The sequence below is a fragment of the Pteropus medius genome, unplaced genomic scaffold (assembly GCF_902729225.1).
Source record: "Pteropus medius unplaced genomic scaffold, Ma_sr-lr_union100, whole genome shotgun sequence".
In the NCBI taxonomy this organism is placed as follows: domain Eukaryota; kingdom Metazoa; phylum Chordata; class Mammalia; order Chiroptera; family Pteropodidae; genus Pteropus; species Pteropus medius.
In genome coordinates this window covers 10,229,416-10,238,851 of record NW_024355008.1, presented here as the reverse complement: position 1 = coordinate 10,238,851, position 9,436 = coordinate 10,229,416, and the positions used below count along the sequence as shown (strand labels likewise).

The 9,436-nt window shown below is 35.5% G+C and overlaps 1 protein-coding gene and 1 pseudogene across 1 annotated transcript in view; both read right to left on the bottom strand.

Annotated features, from left to right (window-relative positions):
• Positions 1-2,635: 2,635 nt before the first annotated feature.
• Positions 2,636-9,436, bottom strand: part of CD96 (CD96 molecule) — a 91,059-nt gene continuing 84,258 nt past the window's right edge. Inside the window, exons 12-14 of the mRNA XM_039856828.1 lie at positions 9,275-9,364; positions 6,198-6,321; positions 2,636-3,947 (exon numbers count right to left, since the gene is read on the bottom strand). Coding sequence (XP_039712762.1) covers positions 3,839-3,947; positions 6,198-6,321; positions 9,275-9,364 — 323 coding nt within the window. The 3' untranslated portion in view covers positions 2,636-3,838. The remainder of the gene's footprint in view (positions 3,948-6,197; positions 6,322-9,274; positions 9,365-9,436) is intronic.
• Positions 4,734-4,852, bottom strand: LOC120598243 (uncharacterized; annotated as a pseudogene).

Sequence of the window (9,436 nt, the reverse complement as noted above, 5' to 3'; positions counted from 1 at the left end):
TTCTCCCCATGAATCTCTCATCTTTTTCTTGGAGCTAGCAGACTAGTCTGAAAATGTGTTTCTTATGGTAATGGCAGAGAACAAGAGAGTGAGTCCAATCATACAAGCACATTTCAAACCTTAGGTAGTCATGTCCATGATAATTCATTGTCCAAAGGAAATCATATAGTCACACCCAAAGTTAAGGGGTGCTCATGATGCAGATGGGTAATGAAGTGAATAGTTTTGAACAATAATCTAACACATTGTGCTTTGGAAATGAGTGATGAACATGTTTATATATGGCTTCTTCTCAGTGAAAATAAAGGCAGTGATGAAGACATGCAGAAACTTTAGGGATTAGAGAGTCCAGTGTTGCTACTTTTCCTCCTGTGGGACATAACTGAATGCACTTCAGGAGAGAGGAGTTGCTGTTTTGAGACAGCTTTTATGAACTTACTTGCACAATTTTAAGGTTCAGGTATAACTGTCATTTTAGTCAAATAAAGGAGGCAAGATCATAGCACTATCTGAAAAACATCTAGAGCCCCTCCATCTTTCAGGTTTGTGAAAAATTCCTCTGAACCACTGGCCAAGTATTTCTCCTTGGTTAGGCCCCTGCTCACTCTATTCAAGTTAGAGATGATTTTGCAAATTCTGACCAGGACTTATTTATAAAACCAAAGGAGGGTGCTTCAAAGAGGAGCTAATACTAAAACACTGTGAGACACCTGTTATACAATAGATTGAAAAATTACATGACTTATGTTGTATTTCTGTATGTAAAACTGTCTATCCCTTTACTGCAACAGTCTAAACATCCTCAAACTCTGCCACTTTTTACCCCAAAATCTCCACTCGTATTCATGTCTCTTAACGAAACCGTAAAAGAAAACCACAATGAACTTTACACAAGTTACTGATGACTAAGCTGTATTAAATAAAAATACGCATAAAGCAGCAGCCATATATATGAAGTTAGTCATTCCTTTTTTGAAAACTAATGAGAAATTGAGTGTTAATAAGGCAGAAAAACATTGGTTTATTTTCCCATTTATTGGGCTGTATTATCTATTACTGTGTAATAAATTTAACCTAAACTTAATAGTGTTAAATAATAAATATTTATCATATCATGCATTGTCTATGGGTCAGGAATTCAGAGGAAGCTTAGATAGTTGTGGCTCTCATGAGGTCCCAGTCAAAAGATTAACTGAGGTTGCAGTTATCTGCAGACTTGAGTGGAAACTGGAGGAGATGCTTCCACATTGGCTTACTCACGTGGCTGGCTAGTTGATTCTTGTTGTCAAGAGGAGGCCTTGGTTCCTGGACAGGTGGACTTCTCAATAGAATTGCTTGAGTGTTCTGACAGCATGGCAACTGGCTTCTTCCAGAGTGAGTGATCAAAGAGAGACCAAGGCAGAAGCTACGATGTATCTTATGACCTAACCTTGGAAGTCACGCTCTGGTTGTGCAAGTTACTCTCAAGATTGTGCAAGTTCATGACTCTGAATGTGAATATCTCCTTAAATTTTACAGTCTTGGTGACTTGCTCGCTTTATTCTAGTCCTGACCAGCTATACAAGTCATCTGTATTCAGTGTCAGAGGGGACTATATAAGAGGCAAGAATCATTGGGGGCCATCTTGGAGGCTGGCCACGACAAGAGTTAAGCATTAAGCACTTAACCAAGATTCTGACCAATGAGAAAGGACTTCCACTTGTTCAGCAGTTCTCAGCTTTGATTGAACACTTGAATCATCTGGGAGTGCTGATGCCTGGACCTCACTCCACAGTTTTTGATTTAATTGCTTTAGAGGGACCAGCTGTAATATTTTAAAAAATTCTCCAGGTTAAAACCACAATGAGATACCACCTCACACCTGTCAGAATGGCTATCATCAATAAATCAATAAACAGCAAGTGTTGGTGAGGGTGCAGAGAAAAAGGAACACTCATACATTGTTGGTGGGATTGCAAATTGATACAGCCACTATGGAAAATAGTATGAAGGTTCTTCAACAAATTAAAAATGCATATGCCTTTTGACCCATCAATTGCACTTCTGGGATTTCTCCAAAGAAAACCAAAACAATAATTCATAAAAGATCTATGCACTCTAATATTCATGGCAGCACAATTTACAATAGCCAAGATATGGAAGCAACCTAAATGCCCATCAACAGATGATTGGATAAAGAAACTATGGTTCATATATACAATGGAATATTACTCAACCATTAAAAATAATGCAATCCTACTATTTGCAATGACATGGATGGACCTAGAGGTTATTATGCTGAGTGAAATAAGTCAGACAGAGAAAGATAGATACTATATGATTTCACTTATATGTGATATCTAAGGAACAAAATCAAAAACTGACTCACAAATGTAGTGGACAATTTGATGACGGACAGAGGGGAGGGAGGTTGGGAGGCTGGGAGAATGGGGTGAAAGGTTAAAGAAGTACAAATTAAAAGTTGATAGTTGGGCAGGGGAGCATGGAAGAGGGAATGCAGTTAGCATTAATATGATGGCTAAATGTAGGGCCAGGGTAGGGAAGGAGCAATTGGGAGGATCATTTTATGAACATTATAGATGTCTAACCAATGTACTGTATACTTGAAACAAATTTAAATAAATAAATTTATTTAAAAAAATTCTGCAGTCAAGGGTAAATATACTGCAAAGGAATGAAAGGTTTCTTTTGATACTGAAGTCCACACAATATTTGCTATCGTTTATATCAACATCATCCATTCTTCCCTCCTAGGGCAGGGGTATGTGGCAAGGTTTGGAGGGACAAGGGGCATCAGTAATTTATTCATTCACCAACTGTTGCTGAATACAGAATGGCTCAGGCTGACTATGTTTTTTTTCTCTCTCACCTATACACTCTATTTTATAAAAGATTGGAAGGAGCAAGGTTAATTTATCAATGCTAGCCTGATATGATTTGAGGCTCTTTATTTGTTTCAAGACATATCAAAACGGGCAGATTGGATGAACAGGAAAGTCCTTGGATGAAAAAGAGAATAATGGGAATTAAATGTGTTAGATTGGAGTTAGGCTATTTGTTTACTTATATAACAGTTTGCCAATGACTTGGTGTACACATGTGCATGCACACACACGTAAAGTTGAGAATAAGATCACTCTTAGCTCATATTATTTTAGAGGCCAGTGAAATGTCGTACCTACAAGGCTACTTGGTTGTTGGCTAGTTATCCCTTTGATCCCTCTTCATCCCATGGGGCGGGAGCCTGGACTGAAAATGATGGGAGAAGGGTGAAGGAGGATTGGAACTAGGGTTCTTGTGAAAGATATTGTTTTCTTCCAGTGAAAATAAACAAAATTTCAGTATGAAGACTAACTGTACTTTCTTGTTATTTGGAAATCTTGTTAGAGCTTTCACATTTTCTTCCTAGGGAATGCAACAAGCCTCAGAGATTATGATAATTTGGGCTAATAGTTTAGCATGTTGGCAAAGAGAAGAGGATCTAGTAAGGACATATTCTTGAAACCTCTGTCGTCACCTCAATCTGAGAATTAAAATGAAAAATAAAAACACTGCAAGTATTTTTTAATGACAGCAGCCTAATTTGCACTTCTTATATAAGCAAGAACATTTCCTACAGATTGCACTGGGTGTCAGCATGACATATCCTCTTACTCTCATTTAAAGGGACATGCAGATGAAAGGGGATGAGCTGCTGAGAAAACAAGTCATTCTCTTCTGACATTCATTTCAGCTGCAGTGGAAGCTTGGCTAGAAGGCAAATATTTAGCAATACAAAATATCTATCTTCTCAATAGGATTTTAGCAGAGTTTTGTTGTATGGCAAAGTCTCAAAGAACTACAGCGTGTCCATCTCATGACAAGGCAGATCACTTCCAATGGACTCTTGAATGCAAGTGTACTTGATGGGAGGTGGAGGTGGCTTGAAAGGTGGGGGTCTTTCCATGCTAGGAATAAAACATTGTGTTTTCAGTGCTAAGAATGTAAGGTGTAATTAAAGGAGATATATATATATATATATATATATATATATATATATATATATATTTAAAGTAGGAAATGGCAAAAGAGGAGACATGCCCCACTAGTTCTCTATTATCCCACTAGTTGCCTATTCTATGCCAGAATTTTCCTGGCATAACCTATGCTTGTTAGTCTAAGATGATAATATTAATCAATTAATTAATTAATTATGCCTGGTATTTTATCATTTGCAAATCATTTTTATCATAACATTATTTAATTTGTATCTAGAAATTGACTATTACTGTCACCATTAAACATATAAAAATGTAGCTCAGAGGTTTCAAGCAACTTGCTCAAGAGAATCAGACCAGCAATTCAAGTCTTTTAACCAGAATCTATACTCTTCATGGCAACTACTTCCTGAAAGAAGAAATGAGCCTCTTATGTTCATTAAAACATTCCTCTAGAGACAAAAATTTAAAATTCTAGAACCAAAGACTGAAGCTTTTCAAACAGTCCCTTTGCCAGCCATACCCCCAGACTTCACTCATTGTGTACTGTGGGGATACTGCTGAGGTGGGAAGTAAAGCTCTTCTGAATCCTTGAGTTGGTTGGTACTGGATGGATAATGCCTGAATCCCTTCTCTTTATTTTTTTATGTTATTTTATTTATTTATTTTAGGTGAGGCAATCCTTGGTTGACCTCACAGATTGCAAGGACCTCGTCAATTTACAATCCCTTATTTTTTTTTTATTTTTAATTTTTACACCTACAGCACCTGGACTTCCTAAGTGGTCTCCCATTTAAGTACTAACCAAGCCCAACCCTGCTTAGCTTCCAAGATCAGAAGGAATAGGGCTTGTTCAGGGTAGTATGGCCATAGACTGAATCTCTTCTCTTTAAATCAGTGAACATTCTTAATGTCATCTTTGTATAAAGTACTGTTCTTTGTTAGCACAACTCATCTCTTGTCTGAAAGGCATCAAACATACAGGTGAGTCTGGCGTTCAGCTATACAAATACTCCAGCCCTCTTGATATTAAGAATCAGAAATATATCTGTGAGTATATTTATGTCTGTGACTCAAACTCCTCCACCCCTTGTCTGTCAATCCATAGTATCTTAACTTCTCTAGATCTCTCTCTCTCTCTCTCAATCTCTTTCTCTCTCTCTCTCTCTCTCTCTCTCTCTCTCTCTCTCATATCTCTATAAAACACAGACATTTGAATGCAGAACAACAAAAAAGATCAGCGCATATTTTCAGACTCCCGTTTTCTCATTTACATATACAAATCCCTAATGCCTATTACCTTAGTGGAGACAATATATATCAAAATGTAGATACAATTCTAAGAAATTTGCAATTCTATTTTTCAGAGAAATGATGAATTTTTCAAGGTCATATGGTGGCCAAAATGTAGTACTGGACAAGAAAACAGAATTTCTGAATATTATTTTAGTGTTTTATCCACCATGAAACACTCCTTGCACATGGTTATAGTCTTCAAAGATACCCTAAGAAAAAGAGAGGAAAGTATTGCACAATGGTCAAAGTTATCTTCTATAGCACTCGTAAGATACAAGAAAGATTAGCTCTATGTATTATGAGGGTTTCCTCTAATCATGACCTAATCTGTACTGATTCAAAATATCCAAGTCAGAGAACTGGAGCTTAACCTTACATGTCATTTCAGATAGCTCAGTTCAAACTGAAGAAAAGTTCTGGAAAATATTTCAATAAGACAAAAAAAAGGGTAACCAACTGCTTACTTTCTTTTCCCCCTGGGGAAAAGGAAAAGGACAGTAGAGGCTCATTCTGCTGAAAAGCAGCTGGAAATGTCTTAAAATTACCTTTCTCATTTAATTTCACACTTGAGCATCTAGGACTGGCTTGGCTCAGGCAGTTCAGAGATGCATGAAAATGAAAAAAAATAATGAAGGTTAAAAGAAAAATTATTTTCAGTTTTGAGGCGAGGGGAAACTCAGTTTTTATTTCATGCCCACTGACTTGTTCCATCTGATGAATGTTACAGCTTAAGCAGGTAGAGGGGACATCAAGTCAGAAGTTGTGCATCTAATCCAAACTGCATGGAGCTGGGAAAGCTATATAGCCTCTCTGAGCTTCCTCTGGGCCTTATTTCCTCAGTTAAATTTAAGAAGGACACCATGCTGAGTGAATATTGTGTACTGAAAAGGTATCTGTTTCTGCATATCTTAGTATTATACTCACATTTCTCTTTGGTATTGACACCATTTTCTCACTCCAAGACCAAACAATACCAGGCAAATAAAAAGCAAAGCTGCCACAATAACTGGCCAAGACATTCCATCTTTGGGCCTATTAACCACAATACCTGAAAAGGGTGTAAAGAGAGAGAAACTTTAATGCCAAACTTTGGCAACTGGAAACCAGGATCAATTGAACTATTTCTCCTACATGTCACATGTTCTCTCCATGGACCGTAGGGAACTTCATTGAACACAATTATGCTCTGAGATCATATCTATGCTTCATTCTCATTTCTGGTTTGGCATTTATACAATTACTTTTTTACATGAATGTCTTTCTTGTTAGAATGTTCGACAACTGGTTTTTTCTTTCATTTTCCCGAGGCCTGGCACCTGGCATTCAATGAAATGTTATTTGTAAGAAGGAATTAAAAAAAATGCTAATCTATAAATTTGTATTCCAAATTTACTCCAGTAAAGAAAAGTTTATGTGTGAAATAATGGTCTAGCTTTGGATTTTCTTATTCTTGAAGGAGTCATTAAATGCTTTATGGAATATTAGTGTGTTAGGCAGAGGAAGAAAGAGTAAAAAGCATTATAACATTCCAAAGCCCTGAAAGGCCAAAACTGATAAGGCCTGGCTAAGACCCATGGAGCTGTAGTGTTGAAAGGACTATTGTCCAAGACTTCTCATCCAAATGTCACTCGAGGAATCATATCGAGGGTAGAGGTTTTCTAATCCTTTTCTATCTCCTTCCTTCTTTTTCTTCCTATCTCCTCCTATCAATTTCAGCAAAAGAAAGGGGGAAAAGGGACAAAAGGAGTAAAACTGAAACCATTGGCTTTGCTCTTTTTATGATCTAAAAAGGGAGGAAGTTGCAAGTAAAGTGCTGGCTAAAATTATATTGGTGAGGAATTAATAGATTGATTTTTACAATCTATGCTGACTATACTTATACTCAGCTCATTCATTAACTTTTGAACACCAGGTGAAACTTCATGAATCAAAGACTTTCAAATATTTGGATTCTAGACCAGAAACAATATAATACTATATTCTGGATGCTTTTACTTTTTCTCTAACATGAAGAAAGAGTTAAGAAAATTAACTCTAAGAAATAAGATTGGTTCTAAGATTGTCTGGCAGAAAATAAAAGGGACTGTTAATAATTACATAGTTACTTAACTTTTTCCTTTTCAAAAATATTTTATAATCATGTTAAAATTCAAAGAGCACAGAAATATAAAACTATAATGAAAAAGAAGTGTCCTTACTACTTCAGGTGCTAGTTACCTACACAAGCGGCCGTAATTTTCAATAGTTAATTATATAATACCAGAAATTTTCTGTGCATACATAAACTTATATACATATCATGAATATATATCCCTTTTATTACAAATGGAGGTACACTATACATACTGTTCTGTCCCTTGGCTTTTTTCTCTTATAAAATGTTCTTGGAATATTTTCTAAAGAAGTATATAGAGATTTACCTCATTCGATTAAGTGACTGGCTAGTTTCCCAGTGTATGGATCTATCATAGTTCATTTAATTGATTTCTTAATATTAGGTGGTTAAATTGTTTCCAGGCTTTTGTTATTTCTGACAACATTCCAGTAAAATTTCTTATAGATTACAAATAGATCTTTAGCTCTTTAGATTTCATAGATCTTTTGGGCCAAATGTGTATTTTTATATCAGAATTACCTGGATTGATTTTCTTTTATAGTTTCAACTACATTATAAACTGCTTGTAGGTAGAGACTAAGGTTTTTAATTTCTTTTAGTGCCTAGATTTGCTACATTGCTTTTTATACAGCAAAGTTTAAAAGAAAAATCGTACGCGTCTAAAAAACTGGATTTAAAACATTAGTTAGCAAATCTTTTCTATGTTTACATAGTTTGAACTGCAGCCATGTGATGTGGTCATGTTAACAGTGGTTATCAGTGTGGAAGATTTTTCTTTTTACAACACACATACACTGAAGGTACCCTGGAAACTCATGTAGTTCTATAATATATAACCATATGAGATTATGTATTGACAAGTGGCTAGAGAGTACATAGTAATTCAAATCATTAGAGTATCGCAATCACAAAATAAACAATCATACAGATGGTCAAGTCAGGACTACATAAAGTTCCATTTTAGTTGAGTCAACTTTATTAGTAATATGGTGGGATATAACATTTGCCCCCAAAGTTTTAGAGAAATGGAAGGACAAAAGTTATTAAATGGGTGTTATATCAATGTTTACAAATTTTCTCCCAACTAAATATAGAAAGGGAGACCACTGACTTCAGGAATGTCTTAATGTAGAAGCAGAGCTCCAATCTTGCCCTATCTCTAAAGTAGGCAGTTCTTGAAGGCACTAATGTCTTAAAGAGATATTGGTAGGATATCAGTTTGCAATTCTGTTGACACGTTGTATACAGGATGATGCTCTAATAATCTGAAGACCTCATGACCTTCAATATGAAGTAAGCTGAGTACCCAAGTGAAGTGTTAATCCATCAAGTGAGTATATCTTGAAGTGAAAGAGTTGATTATGCATCTGAATTTACAATCAAGACCAGCATTGGGAGGGTCCTAACTTTATTGAGTCCTTTGCTCTCTTATGATACAAAACAAGAGATTACATTTAGCACTGATAAAATTTTATTAGTTGAATTATAGGAATTCTCTTTGTTCTAGTGATCTCTTTCTTGCCTCAGACTCCATTTTTACAAGATTGAAATTCTTCTCACTACTTTTTACTTGGTTAATTTTTATTCTTTTTTTTTTTTGTATTTTAATTTAAATTTATTCTCAGAGAACCCTTTCTTGTTCCCTAATTAAAAATAGATTTTTTCTATTAGACTTTGACAACACCTTGTACTATATCATAGCATTTTGGAAATTTAATTGTATGATTACTTATTTACTGTATATTATCTCTAATAGATTATAATCTTCAGGAGGCCAGTGTATACTAAATATCTAGCATAGTGCGTGGCAAGTGGTACGCAATCTAAATATTTGTTGAGTGAGTAAAACATAAAATCCAAAAAAAATAAATGGCAAATGACTTACCAGTGATATGGATCTGAATATTTTCAGTAGATCCATTGGCAGTTGTGAGAATACTTGACAATGCTTTGGATGTGCTGGTGAAGACATCACCTAGGTATACAAAGGGGATATCTAAACTAATCCTAATAGTTATCTCAACCTGAAAAAATGATGGAAAATCAT